Here is a 20,000-nt window from a genome sequence, read left to right on the forward strand (position 1 = left end):
TCAAATAGCAGGGAGGGAAACGCACAGAGGATTTAGGGACAGATTAAAGCGTGCACTTTGTCAGCACGACCAAAGTGACATCAAACCAACAGATGGGGCCCTTCACAGGGGTTCCACGTGTCACTTTTTATTTTCACTACACACACGGAGGTTAGGCGGAGAAAAAGGAAAACTTTAAGAGGAGCTTTGAGAATGTCGTGAGGAGAAACCCGCACGAAGTATAGCAGATCCAAACGTTTCCTCGTCACAATTCCACGTCAGCTCAGGAACATGTGACCGTCCTCGCCGAAAGTAAAACCGAGGCTTCAGAAGAGAAATAAGAGACGAGCGATGGGAAGAAGTGATGCTGAAGTAATGTGAGCAATATTCTCGAGCTGTCCACACAAGTGGAATATGTTCAATCAACCATCGAAGATACAATTCCCCCTCCTGCAAACATATAGACACACACACACAAAAAGACACACACACACACACACACACACACACACACACACACACACACACACACACACACACACACACACCTGCACTTCTCCCCAAACCAAAGCCACTGCCTGCTCTCCCCCTCTCCATCCTTTCATTTCTAGCTATACAGTGCATTACCCACCAACCCATTCTCCTTTTCTTTCTTTCTCCTCAATGATTTGACAGCCAAATTGTGTTTGTCCAAGAAGAAGCTGAAACGTCAGTCCAAGCAGCATGGATTCACAGGTCTAACAGCTGAAAACCTTGCCCTGTGATTTCATCTGTAAAAAGTAAAAAAATCTTTTACTCCTTTGTCAAAGTTTTCTACGGATGACGGGTTGATTGTTTCTCTGTGTCTGTCTTTCTCTTTTTCCCCAGCCAAACAGGAACTGAGAGAGACAGAGGCAGAACTATTGTGGGGGTGGGGGTGGGGGGGGGTTGCATGTGTTTGAGTGTGTGTGTGCACTCACACCTTTGAGAAATGACCTATGACAGGGATCCAAGTTTGATATCCCTTTACGTGTAAATGTCATGGGCCTTGAGAACAGTTGACACTCGTTCAGTCACTGTACGCCCTCGGCTTATCACCGCCCAACACTGCCTAATGGAAATGACACATGCCTGTTAGAATAGCACATGAGGGCTTCGGAAGTGCGTGTGTGTGTGTGTGTGTGTGTGTGTATAAGCGCTGTGGCACTGTTGGCCTGCATCTCTGCCTTTCTGTCTCACTTTAAGCACTGTTGTTATCCTGTCTGTATCTGTTGTGAGGTCAGAGGGTCTCCCTAACAGATTTTGGTTGCACGCCTGCCTCTTACAGCGGTGCAGTAATGGGATTACACAGTGCCCCCTACTGTCAGAGGCAAGAGCTACAACACTCCAAGGCAGTATTACTGAGGCTTAACGCTGCTCAGCTGCTGTGAGAGACGCGGAATCCATTCGCCAATGTCAACTTGTGATCCAACGTAATGGCGCTCCTTTTTAATTCTCTCCGCTTTATTCCGTCACCGAACTTCTTCCTCTCTCCTTTCACCCCAACGTCTCTCTCTATTTCTCCCCCCTCCTCTTCCTCCTATTGTGACCTTCCCGGTGACAGTTGATGAATCAGAGAGTCAGGGAGACACCGGGCGTCGACTCCGTCACGCCCCGTTAATATGCATGCAAATGTAGCACTTGACATTTCTACTACAGTGCGATGCGATGCGAGGGATGTGCTGGTGGGAGGACTGACTGGGAGGCTGGGGGGGGGGGGAGAAGAATGAAACTGATAGAGAGAGAGAGAGAGAGAGAGAGAGAGAGAACAGAAATAAGGACGGACAGCATTATGCCCCTGTGTGTAATTCCCTCTCTACGAGTGGAAACATCAATAGCTGGACCATTAGCCACCTGGGAACTGAGTTTAGAGGGCTGAGTCAGGGGAGTGAACATAATGGTGTACAGGGAAACAGACACTCAGTGTATTAGACACCCATTACAAAGCTACTTGCGATAAAGACAAAAAGGTAAGGTCATGGTGAGACTCCACTGCTTAGCGCTTCGTACCATACAAAGGCTTCATACTTCACAGGCATGCAGCAGTATGAGCACATGAAGGTAGCATGGGGAGATAAATCCTATAGCCCCTGTGACCTTTGCTAGAGGCCTCACATCCCTGAAGCAGGACTGTAAATCTCTTGCGGTAATTACAGTCTCCAACACTTGCTGTGCTGCATGTAGGAGCCCGGGGCAGAGTTTGGGTGGGCTTCTGGAGGTGAGATAGCTTGCCCTGATAATAACTCAGGCATCGGTTTCTAACCACATTTCCCCCTACACCTGCTCCAAACCCCTCCTGAATAAACAAAGAGTGTGAACATGGGGCAGGAGGAGCTGGGGATGAGCAATGACGTGACAAATAAGTTGGCAACAGAGAGGGATGGGAGAGCAAGAGACGGACAGGGTTACAGGGTTTCACATAAAGGCTGAATGAATGGGATAGCTGTGACAGTGTGATGTCAGCTGGGATCCTATTACTGACCACGGGAACGTCCTCCTCTATGTTGGTACTGTAGGGCAGATTGGTGAAAATGGGGTCCATGTCCTGGACATCAGTGATGGTAATAGCTAAGTTGGCAAGCCGGGACAGAGGTCTCACTTTGTCTTGATCCTGAAACAAACAGAAACAAAAGTTTAGTACGTGCATGTGTTTCTTATGCTCACGTAGACGGGACATTCCTGTTATGCGTGCGCTGACCGTGGCGTTGACAGTGAGCTGGTACGCTGAAGTCGTCTCGTAGTCCAGGGGCTTGATGACGGTGACGGTGCCTCGGGCCCCGTCGATGGAGAAGAAAGGAGAGGGAGGCTGGAAGGAGAAGAGAACGCTGCCTCCAGTGCCCTGGTCTGGATCTGTGGCGTTCACCATGAACACTGATCTGCCCACCGACGTGCTCTGAAAGAGACACACACACACACACACACACACACACAGTGTCAATGTTACAGTAAGAAATATTAAGGAAAGATACTAATGTACTGCTGCTGAAGTAGAGACTGAACTTATGACCTTTATGTGGTTTACACAGAAGCCTTATCTAACCACATAGCCACAATGTCATTTAGATATCATTTTTGGGACACAGTGTCCTAGTTGTGATTGTGAATGTGCATATTCTTCCCCTGCGGCAACTCTCCCAAATCATGACTGCAAACAACAACGTATTCTTGGTCGCTGTGGATAAATAAAAGCAATGATTAAAATGGCCGCTTTGATCACTCGTGATTGGTTACTGGCCAAAGGGTTGACTCAGCAATTCTCCAGTCGCTCCAAATGGCAAACTGTAGAGCACAAACAATATGTTTATGTATTTACCACTGGATACCAAATGGACAAAAGAGGAAAAAGATTAAACACAGCCGAATCCAACTGCCTAAGACGTTTTATATTTGTCTCTTAAAGGAATAGTTTCCAGCTAAATGAAAATGCATTCATTCATTCAAAGTCATTCCCTCAAACACACATCAAGTGAGGTTTGGAACTACAGCTGGGCTGTGTGTCAGAGCAGCAACATCAGAGACACAAAACCCTTGGACCACACTGCAGGATTTGTCTGGTTAGTTTTGTAGCTCTCACATTAACATTTCCATTCAAAAGCTTGAAAGAAGGCTGAGGTGAAACCAATGTCGGCGTCTCGTTCTACAAACTTCACTGGATCCTCAAAATTATAATCACTACATTTTAATTTGGAGCTGAACTTTTTTTTAATCGCTTCCTGTTTTTGGCATCTCAGTTAGACAGAATGTCTCTTGCAGCTTCACATTGTGACTACCTCTGATAAAACAGATCTTACTAGAGCACCTTCAATGGCTTTTGTCAGTGGGTATTTGTCACAGCGTCTTGTAAATATAAGCCTTGCCTATCTGTGTTTCCTGCTAAAATTGTCTTTGATATCTAAAATCTTAGTTAAGAAATGCCAACAGGGCAGAAAGGCAGCACACTATCAGAGTTCTGTTGTCTTGGTTCTTGTCAGTGTTGAAACAAGGGAAGGGAAAAAAAAGAGGAGGCCATATAAAGAAACCCAGGTATTGCAGAACAGCTGGTCTGTAAGTTTGAGCAAAATCCTCATTAATTGGAATTTTATCTCAAAACGGCCACACACACACACACACACACACACACACACACACACACACACACACACACACACACACACACACAATTAATAAGAAACAAGAATGCCCACAGATACGAGAAGAAAAAAAAGGTTGTGCGAGAGGACCGGCGGTATTCCAGCTAGATTACTGGAAAGAAACGCCTGTGAAGCCCCTCCCTGTTCTCTCCCTCTCTCCGTCTCTCACACACTCACCTGTGCCCACTCACAGCGCAGAGTGTGTGGCCTTGTTTACTGCTGGGGGAGAGCGTGGCCACATGGAGGAGGTCATGGCATTGAGCTTAGCTGGGCCCTGAGCCAAAGCTGAAGTGACACAGTAAGAGAGCAGTTGACCCCGCAGTCTGTCTGCACAGGTGTCAGGGGAGCGCGGCGGTGTTCATACATGCTTCCATGTGTCAGAGTCTATAAAACGGTCTGTGTTTCTATGCGAGTGCTTGGCTTAGGGCGTGTGTGTGTTTGCATCAACATGTGGGATGAGACTGTGTCTGTGGCTACATGTGTGTGGGTGTGTCTTAACCACTGTACTCTCAAGGACCACCACCGAGGTAACACAGCAACATAACAGGAAGATAAGGCCAACTGCCTCTGCTGCACATTCACTTCCTCAGTCTCCCTGCTTCTGCCGTTCCCCTCGCTTGATTTCCTTAACTGTCTCAACAACTGGTCTCAACACACGCATGAGTGCAGCTGGAAACTGGTCCGTCTAATCAGATTAAGCCAGGCGGCCACATGGGAATTGAGGGACAGAAGGAGGAGAGAGTTCCAAGTGGTGTAGCTGCGGGGAAGACGAGGAGAGCGACCGATATCACAGGGTTCAGTTTCTCAAGCATCAAGTTGAAACCCCCACAGAGTCGTCTGATGGGTGCAGACAGTGTCTGAATTGTGACTGCATGTTAGGGTTTTTCTTGCCCGTTCAGTTCTGGGGTGCGTAACCCATTTTTGAGATAAGTGCTTTTTATGGCTATATAACTATAAGGAAAAGCAGTGGCTGTGGTGCGACAGACAAGGAAGTAGGAAGCCGCTCTTATTGTCGAAGCAAAACACCTCTTGCAGGGAAATGAATAATAATAACCAAAACAACAACAGGACTAAACGATCTCTTTGGTAAGTCTGTCAGTTTGCAATGTTCTGCTGTGCTCAGGTCACCGAGAGAATCAACTGCAGCACTCAAAGTGTAGCTGAAGTAAGCACAGGCGGCAACCTCCCGTTCTGGAAATTGAAGCCAATCTGGAAGTGAACTTGTATTCTTAAGACTCTGGTCTGACCGTATAGAGGTCTGAGAAAATGACCCTACTTCTCACTTGATTTATTACCTCAGTAAACTTTGTAAACATGAGCTTATGGTCTCAATCTCCACTTTCAGGTATTCTGCGATACAGCATGATGTTAATGAGTCAAATGGACCATAAAGCAGGGTATGCTTTAGGGCGTGGCAACCTTGTGATTGACGGTGTTGTGCGGTCTGGCAGCTTTCTGTATTTTATGTTTTTACAACTTTAACCCTTTCACAGTGTGTTTTCAGTTCATGAAAGTTAATTGTAATCTTTTTGGTCCTTATTCAGTGATTTTACTTAGCTCCGCCCTGTCGTGTCACTTCTGGTTGCAAAAAAACAAGATGGCGACAGCAAAAGCCTAAGTGACTACGTCCACGTCTTGTGTACAGTCTGTGAGCAAACCTCAACGACAGAACGTTGGAGCAGCAGTTACTAATCCCCTCCCCCGCAACAATAATTGCACTTGAATAAACATTTAAGCTGCATGTCTCTGATATATTTATCATGCTTGTCAAGTAGTCTGCTTATGAGGGAACTGGAAACACCTGTAAAAGGTACCCCACCGCCTGCAGCATGACACTGGAGCACAGGCACTTAATAAATGGATAAAAATACACAAAATCAAACTCTGGGTGAATGGATCAAATATTCCTGCTTGCGCTTGTTTGTTTGTGTGTGTGTACTTGTGTGTCTGGCATGTCTTCCTGCTTTATCAACTTTGCTTTGATGTCAAGGAGGCAGTTTGATAGTTAGATGTGTGTGTGTGTGTGTGTGTGTGTGTGTGTGTGTGTGTGTGTATATCTTTTTGGAAAGAGGATGAGATCTGGATGTGTGTGGAGGAAGTGTGTGATATGACGTATCCGTTTCCTCCCCTAAAGCATGATGGTTTCTATCTCTCTCTACACAGCAGCCTGTGAAACAATGAATCATAAACACCTCCCAGTGTCAAACGCCACAAGGTTCAGTAAATAACGTCACGCTTTCAAATAAATAAACGCACACACACACACACACACACACACACACACACACACACACAGGTCTCGATCTGCCAGATTTGACAGTACCGCGGTGTTCAAAGCGATTCAAGCAACAGCAGTTCAAAGCTTGACTGAGAAGCACAGATGACCAACTCTCAAAAGTCTGTCAGTGTGCCAGTGTGCTACGTCAGAGGTGAGCACACTGGGCTGTGTGCAGGTGGAGAGTCTGGAGGCTCGGATGCCTGCTAACAGATCCACAACACAACCATTACCCGTTCACCTTATTCATTCTCTTCTTGTTTTCCCTTCATCCACCCTGAAAGGCTTTGAAGGTCAGAACGCTCCATTTGGATAAGTGGTGCATTTCAATACTAAGAGAAAAGCAATAAAGCAACCTATTAAAATAGTTATAGCTCATCAGCTACTCGTGATGCATTTCTCTACATTCCAGCAGTTTACTACTAACTACTACTACAACAACAACAACAACAACAACAACAACAACAGAGAGCTCACTACAGCCCGTGTGGTAGTCAGAGAGCTACGAGCCTTCAGGCGTATAGTCTTCTGCTTGGCCTTTTGTACCTTCCATTGGATCTCAATAGCCTCGCCATCAGTCCATTGATTGGACGCGTGTGATGGAGATTACAAGTCAATGTGGGTGACCAGGCACAACATGCAAGGCAGTGAATCCTTTGGTTTTTATGATCCTATAAGACGGTCCAATTACTTCTCCATAAACGAGTCCCACAATAAACAATGCCCAGCAAGGCTTGGCGAGACCAGTGGCAGCTAAACTGGGAACCACTGCATGCTAGCTGAGAAGCACTGTATGTGTCACGACCCATTTCTTCACAAGTGCAAAAGCCAGTTGGTTAGCCACGGCTCATATTACTACATGTATGCCTTGACAGTGCCTTGTAGCTTTTGAATAAATGGGGGCTATTTCCTACGGGAAGCAGAATGTTAAGTGGGGAGACAGTTGGCGAGGGATGAAGAGAGTTCCCTGCTGCGTCTTATCTGAAGTGCACTGCAGGAAATCACCCTCTTCTCCCTCTGAGAGCTGCTACTTATTGAAGGAGAGGAGGAGAGACATACTGTAGAGTACACAGAGATTGAAACAAAGAGCATACTGTATTTTTTGGAGACTTTTCAGACCTCTTGTTGTAAACCCCCTAATTGAGGATTCATTCAAATGTTGCCATTAATTCACCCTCAATAATAATGATGCAATATACAGTTCTGTAAATGTCTTAATGCTGAAATACAAAAGTACTAAATGTGCCAAAGCATTCAGACCCTTGGCTATTATGCTGCCAGTTGATTTTTGTTGATCCTCTTATTGATCATCATTAAAAACCATCTGTGAGAAATGTAGTAGATTGGACATGAATTACAGGCACATACCTTTAAATGTCTCCCTATAGTTCCCAGTGCGAGAAAAACCCGAAAGCCCTGAAGTCCAAGAAACTCTCAGTAGAGTTCCAAGATAGATCCATGAAGAGTGTGAGAAACGATTAATCAACAAAAGCTCACAGGAGCACAGGTGGCATCAGTGTGTAAAGGACGAAGTCCTGAAACATCACGATTCTACCGAGAGCCCGCCAGATAGCCAAAGTCAGGAAATGGGCAACTAGGGCATTGATCTGGCAAGTGACCAAGTACCCAACGACCACTCAAAAAGAGTTCCCAAGTTTCTCAGCGAAAGATGGCAGAGCCAATCAGAGGGACCGGCGTCACTGCTGCATTTCATCAATCAGACGGTTGAGATAGAGGCCACTTCAGACGTAACGCTTAACGGCCCAAGAGAAGTTTGCCAAACAGCACTTAAAAGACTGACAGCATGAGAGAAAAGCTTCTCTGGTGTGAGGAGACAAAATGGACAACTTTTTGGCCTGAATGCCACATTCCACATCAGCAGCAGCTGGTGAGAGCCACCAGTCAGTTCATTAAATGGCTAATACAGTGCCGTTCTAGCGAAGCATGGTGCTTTACTGCTTGCTGTGGGGATGGATTCTCCTCAGGGGCAGACAAAGAACACACTCAACCAAAAGTCCATGTTTTAGGACATGAAGTCAGGCTGAACTGGCTTAAGAGGAAGTCTGAATGTCCTTGAGTGGCTCCCACGGTGAACCCCAACGAAACAGACCACTGATGCACTCTGTTAACACTGGCAGAGCTTGATGGATTAGCAAGGAAGAATGGGATTATGAAAAAGGGATAGCTCGGCAGACTAACACAGAAGCTGGAATTGCTGCAGATGGTGGTTCCACAAAGTAATAAATAAAGGTTTAAACACTAATATAGATGTGATGTTTCAGTTGTCCATCGTTGTCTTGATGAAGTAATGTTTAAAATAAAAAAAGAGTGAAAGAGTCTGATTACTTATCAAACTGCAAGCACAAGGAGGAACAAGAATGTCAGAAAAGAAACCTAGAGAATACAAATTGTTCAGAGATTGAGAAAAACAAAGACAGAGGACGACTGAGGGTGAAAGAAGAGAAAGAGAGCGAGAGCACCGACATGAGCGTATGGAAGTGAACGACTGTCACTAACAGCCATGAGACTTCTCTAATAAAGAAGGGAGTCCCTATTTGCTTTTAACTGCACCTCGGCTGGGTCGAAGGCAGCGGTGGAGCGCTGGTCTCCTGTGGGCCAAAATTTCAGGTTTACATGACTTCTGGGGCCCTGGAGAGTCCATGGCTGCCAAGACCTCAAGACTACATGTCCCAGCTCCTCTCTGGGACCTTGAGGGATGACAGGGCATGACGTCCGCTGTGGGCTGCAGCTTTAAGTGTAACGGACTCCAGTGGTTAAACGTCAGCTCACTCCTCTAAGGAGTGTGTGATGATACTCAGTCTAACAACAACGGCCCACTGTTTCATCATTTCTACGTCACTCTAGTGATGGAGGAACTCACTATGAAGGGAAACAATGCTCTTCACGTGCACAAGCTAAAAGCCTTGTATAAAACATATACAAGAATGAAATTCTTAGCATTCTATGGAACATTTTTCTTAAAAATAGTGATTATTAGACTGAATGTGAAAGATCATGGGTTTATGAGGAAATTATAAACATTTTGCATTGGTGGCATGTCGCCGTTACCCATTAACATAAAACAGACAGCTAAAGTAATCTCTACTTTCCCTTCTCTCTGAGGAAATGTAGATTGGTCTCGATCAGCTTTGGGATTTATGCCATAATGCCTGTACTTTCTTGTGTGGAAGATAAACATGGTTCTATCACAGCTGGTTAGTATTCTTCTATGTATCTGCTTAGTAAATATTGGATACATTCATTACCATTTTTGACAATCAAACTCTGACTAACTTCATTTGCTCAGGACTTGCTTATCTACGATGTTTAGAACAACACAGACACTGCATTGATTTTGTGCGCAGGGAAATGTCACGTATTCAACCTGAGATTTCCTCAGCAAACGGTCCACAGAGCGTTGATGATAAGCTAAAGATGCTGCTCTGCTAATGCTCTATTGATTGAGCCTGTGACAGATTGAGCTCATCTACCAATAAATGCAAACTCCAAACTTTGGGCAGTGATGTGACTCAACACCTCTTACTAAATAGGACAGATGGATTGACCCTCTGATTAATTAAATGATCAACAGTCAGTTGATCTGAGATTGGTGCATCCCTACTTAGGCATTAAGTAAGAAATAGCAGTCAAATGTCAGCCTTTGGCGTGTTATTTCAACTGTTTGAAGTCGTTGACTCTCTGGTAAAGGCTGCGGCAAACCCACATACTTTTGAGTACAACATTTTGTACTCAGATTTTGTCAGAAACGTTAAAGACATGGTGATTTGCAGGGGCTCCGGCCCCCTGCTGCTCACAGCTCCAGAGGCCCAGCTGTTCACTACAATAGAGCCATGATTACACCTACACCGCTCGCAAGGTTCTTAGTTCCTCCCCGGCTGTCTGCTCTCCGCTTCCGACCCAGCAGGCATGTGATTGTACCGGCTACGCTCACCATTCCACTGCCTGCCTCTCACGACCTTTGTCCCGCCGTCACTGCCTCCCATGTGGCGCTTTGTTACACTGCCGTTGACGTTATTCGGACCGATGTGAGGAGATGTATCACAAAAGGAAGAGAAAAAAAATAAGCTATAGAGTTAGGTGAGGTGTAAGGGAAGAAAAATATGTCAACTAAATAGGCTTTAGAAATGCATGCAAAAAGTTTTTTGATTAGCTGCTGTCTGGAAACATCTAACAGGACACCTGAACAGCTGTTCTACACCAGAGTGCAGGGTCTGCAGATAACTACCAGTCGCTGCTGACTCAGACTTAACCGTGGGTCAAAATGATGAACAAACATTGGAAGATTTGAACACAGCTCACCTTTTGGGCTTTGGTAAGTGGCTATGGTGTACTGTGAGTATGCCAATACACTCTATGCCGTCCACATGTACAGGAGGAACCACAAGATTGGCTAAAAGACATCATTCCACTCTTTGACCAAAACTCTGAGTCAATCATTCTGATTGTGAACCATTTCGTACAACCATCTGAAGACAGGAAAGCAACATGTCATATGGAAGATAATCCACAGATGCCACTATGTCCCCCTTTTTCAAACCGTTTAATCAGTTTAATCAAAACAGGTTAAGGCACAGAGCCTTAATGGGTCCCCTTCAATGCTTGATTTTTTCAAATTAATTTTTTTAGGGCAAAATAAACTTGAACATAAGCAAACAACATCATCATAACCCCTCAGCCTGCAGCTTTAAGCAAGAAAAATGTTGACGACAAATATGCTAGAAGTTGAGAAGACGAATAACAAATGAATCTATCAAATTCAGGAAAATATATGAAGTACACAACTATGTGATGGATATATAACAGACTATAGTATATGAATAGGTGATAGGAGACGGTAATGATTTCACAGTGTGCAGCTTCGACAGAGATGCTGAAGCAGGTGAATCACGAGAACACTTAAATTAATCATAAGGTGACACACAAAGCCATTTTTCACATTTGAAATTAGCTTATCAATAATTCACTGGTTCCGAAACAAGACTAAGTGTCCTTCATCTGCAAGGCTCCAACAGTAAATGGGGAAAATTATACAAAAATGATTTATACTCTGCTGAAAAGACGGAGTTTGGTTTAGCTTTCTTTGAAACTGTTCAAACTCTCCAAATAAAACATGCATCCGTTTGTGTACTGTGTGTTTACTGTACAATAATGGATAGCATCTTAAATCATGCTTGCAGAACAAAGGCTTTAGGAAATGCCAGAGATTACAGATGTTGTAAACTAAAAAAGAAATATTGAGGTGTTCAGAGGTTTTCTCCAATGGTGCCAAACAGTTTAGAGGAGCCGGGACATTGACAAAGAACTCGCCCCCTAGAACTGTGTGTACCATCCCAAACTCAGAAACATCTCAGCAGTTCAAACACTTACATAAATGTGCTGTATGTGGAGCAGCCCAGCCATGTCGCTGGTAAAATGAGCCATCAGGCCCAAGGGACCTATAGTAACAACTTTAAATCATATGGCATAGCAATAACATCCACAAACCAATGAGACAGGCCTTCTCATAAAAAGGTGTCTCGGATGTCTGCCATTATAATTCCACTCATGGAAACAGTTGTGACACAGGTTTGTTTAAAGCCCATGCTTTCCCAGTGGAACCAAGCAGCAGACCTCTGGTATGGACTGTGTGTGGTCTGTGGTTGGTGCTGAAAGCCACCTCATAAAGCCCTTCAATCTCAGCAGCCCCACTGGTAAATCTCAGGTGGATGATGCCATCATTGCAGCCAGAGTGCTGAATTGTATCTTGACATCAGTTTGAGCTAAGGGACAGACTGCCAGAGTGACAACATGCAATCAGCAGATAGGTGTCCCATCAGTAGTTCAACTCCAATTCTCAGAATGAGGCTTCTTGGAGGAGAGATTTCTGTGGAGCACTCACTGTGCTTTGTACAGTCATTTTGGAATGATATGCCGTGTTGTTTATGTATGTCTAAGTGTGAGTTTCCAGTTGTCGGCAAAATTGGAGAGAAAAAACAGCAAAATTAAGCTACCAACTGAAGCATCCAGTGTTGCCAACTCTTTCCCAATGAAAGCAGCAAACAGCAGCAGCGCTGAAGGTCGGCAGCACTGACAGCCCATCCCCTTCAGGACTCCCTCCAAAGCCACTCCCCAAAATGATTATATGAATGTAAACAGTGAACACGACTATTGTTATGACTCACAGCCGTCCAGCTAGCAGCTTGTGTGAGACTCCCAATGAGTGCACATGCAGAGTGTGATCAGCTAGCCCATATACTTATTACAGTCCTGCGATAGACAGAGCATTTGATTTATTGATTTCTACAATGTTCTATGAAAAGAATTTCAACAAAAAGAACAACAAAAAAATGTCTAAAAAATATGACCAGCCCTAGCTTCAAGGTGGAAAAGAAACCTGCACAAAATATCATTTCTGGTAAACAGGGGGCTTTAAAGAACATTTATGTATACATACTTGGAGTCCAATGGGAATAGAAGATTGGTTGCTCATTCCCTGTTTGTCAAAGGGCACAGAGCCTCAAACAACCTTATCAAGTCTGCATGTGTCTCATCCTAAAAACTGTAACTCCTTTCTTTTATTCGATTATGATTGGTCAGAAAATCAATTACTCAATGTTTTTATATGCACTTCCCACACATGTGCTGCCATTCATTCCTTCTTCCCTTTTCTAACAGCAGTTAGCCTTTTCCTGGCAATTCATTTGACCTCCTGTACCCAATGAATTTCTGTTAAACTGGTCATGAAGACCTAATGCAACACTTAATATGGAGGAAGTCTGTGTGTACTGTACAGAAGCCGATGGCAAAAAAATGTCTCACATTATAAGCTCTTTTCATTCCATCCTCCTCGTGGACTGCTTTGCTCTCTGTCCACTCTGTGGCATGGCTGAGCGATGGGCGATTTTCTGGAGAAGCACTCAGCCGAACAAAATGATTCCACACCAAAAGACACCGAGAGTCACTTTTGAAAGGCAAGGACAGCCTATGAATTTGTGTGTGTGTGTGTGTGTGTGTGTGTTCATTATGAGATGTTTTCCTGTACTTTCAGTTTTAGCTCCTTAGATTAAGGACGTTTTTTGTTAAGAGCGGCCATTTTGTGTGGTACTCACCTCCTACATTGCCGTGGAGGTTGGGTTAAACGGATTAGAAGGACTTAGGTTACAATTAGGATTTAGGATAGGGTCAAATTTGAGGCAGCGGTGATGGTTAAAGCAAGAGGATAGGGAATCAATGTAGCCAATGGATAATGATGTGTGTGTGATTGCGCGTGGGGACGGGGCCTTTTATCAGCAGAGAAAAGAAACAAAGAATGTCTTTATCTCCTGATCACTCTTACCTCTGTCAGAGCTCAGGGCCGGCTTCCTCCAAAGAGCCAGCACTGTTTGTTTAAATGTAAAGGTAATCAGGTCCGGCATGCCGCAGGGATCCACAGAGCCGGAGTGAGACAGAGAGTGGCCTATGGGCTGATCCCTGGGGAAGGGTACAAGGACGGGCCACGTCGGCCGGACCGGCACCCACTTTGGACAGTTATCCATCTCAATTGAGAAAACTAAAAGTGGAAGTTAACTTATATTTAAAGGTGGCATCTGTAGCAATGTTGGAGCATGAGGAGCAATGTCCTATTGCCGTTTGGTGCCGATAGGCAACGTCCTTTCAGATATTTACTACACAAAACAGTGAGTCAGCTTTTATAACAGAATAAAAACGGATGAAAAATGCATGTACTGTAGAGGCCAGCGCCTCTGTCTATGATGGCCCTTTTTTACAGTCAGTATACATTATATGTCTCCAAACTGAGTTATAAGAGTTAAAATGGTGATTTTATATTCGTTATTATCTATAATATGTATATATAACTTGACAGAAGCTCATTGGGGGATAAGCTGCACTGACCAGGACGTTATACTGTGTGCTCTACACCAATGCTGCTCCGGTCTCGCTTCACAAGTTAGTCATGTTCGAGGATTTAGGAGTCAGAAACCCCCTCAAGTGATTTTTTTTCCTCAGAGAATTCAATCTAGTCTGGGCTCAACAGAGGAAGCATTTTGCTCCTATATGCGAGGAAAATGATATGGAAGCACTGGTGCTAATGTTTAGCACCAGTGCTTATTAGCTAGTTGTACTAAACATGCTGCTCAAGTCTCCAAAACTCTCAACACATTTCCTGCTTTGCAGCCAATGTGCAACTCAACGCGCTGCAGACACTCTGCAGACACAGGAATCTCACATGAAGTCACAGCAAAGCACTGCAGTTCAAAGTGCCACAGCCATGGACCAGCTGGCCAATAAACAAGTCAGCGGACTAAATACTTAGTTGCTTGAGTGTCGACACATCAGTCCGGATGGAAGCACAATAAAAAAAACACTACCTGTTTACAACAGCAATGGAAGCCAACAGAGCAGCAAGACACATGCTTTCAAAACAGTTGAAAAACAATTAAAATGAAATGTGTGCTTTCTTTTTGTCTCCATAAACAACTTTGCTTTTGTTTTTATTTAATTTGGAAAATCTTCTTTTCTGATTTTCAGAGTAAAATGCAACATTTGGAAATTAATGGATGTATTGACTGATCTAAGAGTAAGTGTGCAGAGAGTACTGTGCTGCTCAATATACAGTATTCATGTACTTCATTAACAATATAGACTGCATCATTAGACAAGTTTAAAGTGTTTTAGAGCACAGCAGCGTGTAAATGTGTCAGAATCATATTGTGTGACCCATGTGTGCAATAAGGTAACAAAATTGTGTTTTTATGAATTATTGTTAAGTTTAGAATGAAGTGTTCTATTTTGCAAAATATCCCAGGGGTTCTGCTGCTTGTGTGTGTGGCTGTGTGAATTGTGTGTGTAGTGTTTTGACAAATAAACCCTGTTTGTGCAAAAGCAATCTTAAAGAACTGTAATGTTTTTTGGTTGGTTTTTTTTTAAAACACTTCCCGAATAATAATAATGAGAGAGCCCAGCTAGTGGCTCTCCAGTCCAAGGCTGCCTCGCAAAACATTAGGTAGATCCATCTGCCCATGGCCAGAGAATGATGGGATTAAACCCGGTAAGAAGGCTCACTGGGATACACATGAACATACAGTAGATAGAGTATGATAGAAGACGTATGCTCTTATTATCAACTAGGTGGCCCTCGAGAAAAAGCTCCACTGACATAAACCAAAGAGAATGAACTAGTGGATGAAAGACAGTGAAAGGTAAAAGATAAGAAAGCCCGTTTGCTTTTCCTCCCACAGACTAGCTTGTTCTCATACATAATCGTTCCCCTTCTTTTCCACTTCTTCTCCTTTTTAAAAACTCATTTTTTTTAAATAGAATTAAATGCAAATTAGAGTGGAGCTGATTATCATATAAACGGCGGATGCCTAGAGGGGCGAGACACTTGCTTTATTTATTTATTTAGTCATATTTTTCACAGCTCCCCATACAACTGTGACTTTAATCAGTCCACACTTTCTTTTAAAGACATAGGGGAACCAGGGACCAGCTGAAGCGATGTGTGTGTTAGAGCTTGTGTATGTCGGCGGCTTGGATCGGTGTTAGTGCGTGTGCATAGAGAGGTGTGTGACCAAGAGCAGAGCCAGAGGCAGAGAGACCGACCCGCAGCACCCACGGACCTGTGCAGCTCCATTAGCGTCATGTCGACGCTGTTCAACAAGCCGCGCGCTGCTTGTTCGCGTTCATAATCTTTCCCTATTCACATCGAGGGCAATCACCTGTGAAGGTACACATCTGGAACAACATCACAAAGCTCCATAATCCAATACGGAGCGGGAACTTTACGAAGTCACACGCCGGCACAAGTGGTCTGATCTGGATTCAGTGGGAATGAGGGAAACATTGTTCAGGCAATTACCCGGAACTAACACGGAGGGGAGAGATGAAGGGAAGTGGTTGAAGGAATTGCGTGGGAAGAGATTTAGACAAAGACAAAGTAGAGAGTCTGAGCGTTGCACTCAAATCAGCAGAACTGAAAAGTGACCTCCAAACGAGCCGTCTGTGTTTGATGCTGATACTTGGATGACGGGCTGATTATCTTTATGTCACAGTTTTTTACGATTGCTTTTGCATGATTTTGAAAACGTGGCTTGTTTTTTCAAAACACTACATGTTTTGCACATTGGGTGCAAAGCAGAAAATGTGTTCAGTTTTGGAGACTTGAGCGGAGGTTTGCTCTCTGAGTGTCGGTCTTGATCTTCATGTGTAATTTTAGTGTGCAACCAATGAAAAAAAGAAACTTATGAGAAATTGCCATTTCCCCTGAGACAAGTCCCTGCCGTTAAAGCAGCTAATCTATGCTAAAAACCTGCTTGAACCCACCAGTCTGTGGAGTTTGCATGTTGGGGGCGAGGGTCAAAATGACGTGAAGCCATCAGGCATGGCCCTTCACTCGGGTTGCATGCGGCGGGTTTTTGTCTCTCCGTCCACCTCCAACATTTTATAACCAAGCGGATGCAGATGGGAGAAGAAAATCAAGAACTTTGAGAATGTAGGTTACAGGAAAAACCTACAAAAGATCCAAATGTTTCCTCGTCACAAACACTCGCAGTGACCGTGTTTGCGGAAAGTATAACCGAGTCTTTGCATGTCTGTTTCCCTTGTTGGAGCTTCTGGTCTGCCTTGATTCTTTCCACTCTGCTTTGAAAAAGTAACAATGATTTGGTTTAAAAGCAATATCTAAATCAACATTTACCGTGCAGCCATGGTACTATGTAACACCAACAGTGTTTGTGGCCGCTGACCAGGAGAAGCTGCACCTTACACAGCACATTCTCAAACAAACATTGCTGCCCGAGTTGCTCCTGAGGCCATCTCAGCAACATCACATGGGATTCAATGCACTCTGCTTTTTGAAAGATACCCTCCTCTTTCTCCCGCTGCCTCTCTCTCCCCCCTCCTTGTATCCTTTCAGGTACTCGTTTTCAAGCCTCTTGTGTTTTCACTTCATCGTCAACTCTACACCCCTGAATCTCTCCGTTCTGCAGTCTGGTCCTATAGGTACACTGAACTCTATATCAACATCTCTTTCCATCTGCAGCCTCGGGGCGCAGGGTATCGGGAGGGCTGATGGGGCTCTATCGGTCTTAATGTCTCAGGTGTCTCTCTGCAGACGCAGACAGACAGACACAAGCAGAAATACACATGCTTCCCTTCCAAAGCATAGTTCACAAATTTCAAGCAATTGCAGGCACATCTGAGCACTTGCATCCTGCACTATGACCCCAGGTGCCAGTAATTCAGTGGTTACTCCCCAAAGGACAGCACGTGTGTGTGTGTGTGTGTGTGTGTGTGTGTGTGTGTGTGTGTGTGTGTGTGTGTGTGTGTGTGTGTGTGTGAGAGGGCGCTTAAACTCATCACTCCCATCTCTGACTTTCAGCGGGGACCACACAACCAGAGCATTAACATTCCTCCATCTGCTTACCGGCTAAGGAACTCTAATAGGACTGGGGATAATTTCAACTACTGTAAGAGAGAACCGAGGAGAAGGAGAAGTAACAGGCAGACGGATCAGCCTGGTAGAAATTTTGAGCAATCAGAATAAAAAAATTATAATTTCAGCGCTGAAATCACCATCTGCCAAAACTGTTTGAATGTAAACTCGGAAGGATTACTTTACAACATGTAAGTCTTTACTAGCATCTGCTCTAGTCAGAGGGTCAATAATGCCTCAGCTACCCTATGACGGCAACACAGAAAAAGAAAACTATTTGCCAGTAAAGCAAATTTATGAATCCAAAACATTTGCCTCATCTGTACCGTACTAAACTAGACATTTCAGGAAATCCCCTCATTAGCTACAGCTTTACAACTATGTCCAAAGCATTGACTCTACTGTGGACTGTTTTATCAGTGTAAAGGTAAAGAGATATAGTTCCTAAGTCTGTCTCTACAAGGTATGTGTGATTGCGTAGCTGCTGGGTGGATATTCTTTAGGAAAGTGGAGAATATGACAAATAAGAGAGAAGTGTTGGCATATCGGTAGCATGCTGCAAAGGAAGCACCAAACTCGCAGGCACCGCACCCCGAATAGAAGTGAGCTGAATGTGAAGTCACGCACAGAAAGACAAACCGATGTGAACAGACAGAGCTCGTACAGAGAAAACGCGACACTACTGGGTTTGCAATCACTTCATGTAGCTCTGCAGCAGAGAAGAGTGGGGACAGAGAGATAAGCAAGCAAAGCAGCAGTACTGCATGTAGGAAGAAGATGGACATGCTCAAGACAAAGACCGCTAAATGTACCAAAGGTTTAAGCTGTGTGCATATTATATGATGATAGAAAACCCTGGGGTCGCCAATGACACTGATACAACATGGCAATGTGTACAATCACCTCCTGTATAAAGTGATCATTACATGGCAATTTGGTGCTTCCTACAACAAAGCAAATACCCCAACCTGTTACTTCCATAATTTCATTTCCCTTTCGTTTCTCTCTTTATCTAATTAATGGAATGTGACGTTGTCAAATTAAATTACATCTCGTTGATGAGACGCGACACCAGTAATGGAGTGCTCAATGAGAGGAGCGTCGACGATCGTCTGTGTCTGCGACTGTCTCAGTCCCCTTCGCTCATGCAACATTTCATAACAGCATTTTATTGATTCATTTAGGCCTACGCTTTGTATTAGCTTACACTCTGCTTAGAATGTAGCTGTATTACAATCCAAGAGCCTCTGTCTTGCCAAAATCCCTCCTATAAGCACCATCTCCATCTCCTTTTTTGTCCTTTCCCCTTTTAACCTACCTTTTCTATAAGCTGGGTCCTGGTGGTGGGGGGGGGGTTCACAGAAGAAAGACTGGAAGTAAGAGGGAGCACAACGCACAACTCAATTATACATCAAAGCACTTATGATGGGGACACCACGGAAGGGGGAGCTAAGGAGGGGGTGAGGGGGTTCACTTGAATGAGGAGGGACCTTGGTGGCGGTCGCTGGTATCCATGTTAGTCAATGACTACAGGGGAAACTGATGCTTCTTACGTAAGAGAAGGAAAACAGGCGAGGACTCTCGGAAAGCTAATGAACTGAACGACTTCGACCTCAGGTTCCAAACCCATGATATTTCCAATCAGTGCAACACTGTTTTAAACACTAACAGACGACTGGAGCACAAGGTCTGAGGTGGAGAGTTACAATCAAGAGAGACCAGGAGGCTGATGCAGTTAGGACCATCGCCTAGTAGATCCTTGGAAGACACTAAGACATATGCAGGTTTGCAAAGATTCGGTCAGACCATCCCACAGAGAAGCCGTACTATGATGACTTGTTTTTCTAGCCAAAAGAAGTTTTTCTGGCCAAAATGTAACATTTAAAGGTGGTTCTAGTCAAATCAAACTGGTTCCTACTGTGAGGCGCATACATGGGTGGATCACTTTGCGACCAGCCTGTTAATCTATGAGATATGTGCCTCATGCAAAGCTGACATTTTGGGCTTAGACTTGGAGCCACACTAGAGGAGAAGTCCATAAAGTTTCCAAAATGCAAAGGGTAAAAGCTCTGGGGGACATGAATGCCTACATAAATATCATGGTCATCTGCCCAGTCGAGATTCTTGTGTGTGTGTGTGTGTGTGTGTGTGTGTGTGAGTAAGA

The 20,000-nt window shown here is 44.3% G+C and overlaps 1 protein-coding gene across 1 annotated transcript in view; it reads right to left on the reverse strand.

Moving 5' to 3' along the window:
• LOC137878440 (cadherin-23-like) overlaps positions 1-20,000 on the reverse strand; it is a 106,643-nt gene that overhangs the window by 55,579 nt on the left and 31,064 nt on the right. The window contains exons 6-7 of the mRNA XM_068718745.1: positions 2,696-2,890; positions 2,480-2,542 (exon numbers count right to left, since the gene is read on the reverse strand). Of these exons, the coding sequence (XP_068574846.1) occupies positions 2,480-2,542; positions 2,696-2,890 (258 nt within the window). The remainder of the gene's footprint in view (positions 1-2,479; positions 2,543-2,695; positions 2,891-20,000) is intronic.

The sequence above is a fragment of the Cebidichthys violaceus genome, unplaced genomic scaffold (assembly GCF_023349555.1).
Source record: "Cebidichthys violaceus isolate CVI_PGR_0920_01 unplaced genomic scaffold, fCebVio1.0.p SCAF_10, whole genome shotgun sequence".
NCBI classification, from domain to species: Eukaryota; Metazoa; Chordata; class Actinopteri; order Perciformes; family Stichaeidae; genus Cebidichthys; species Cebidichthys violaceus.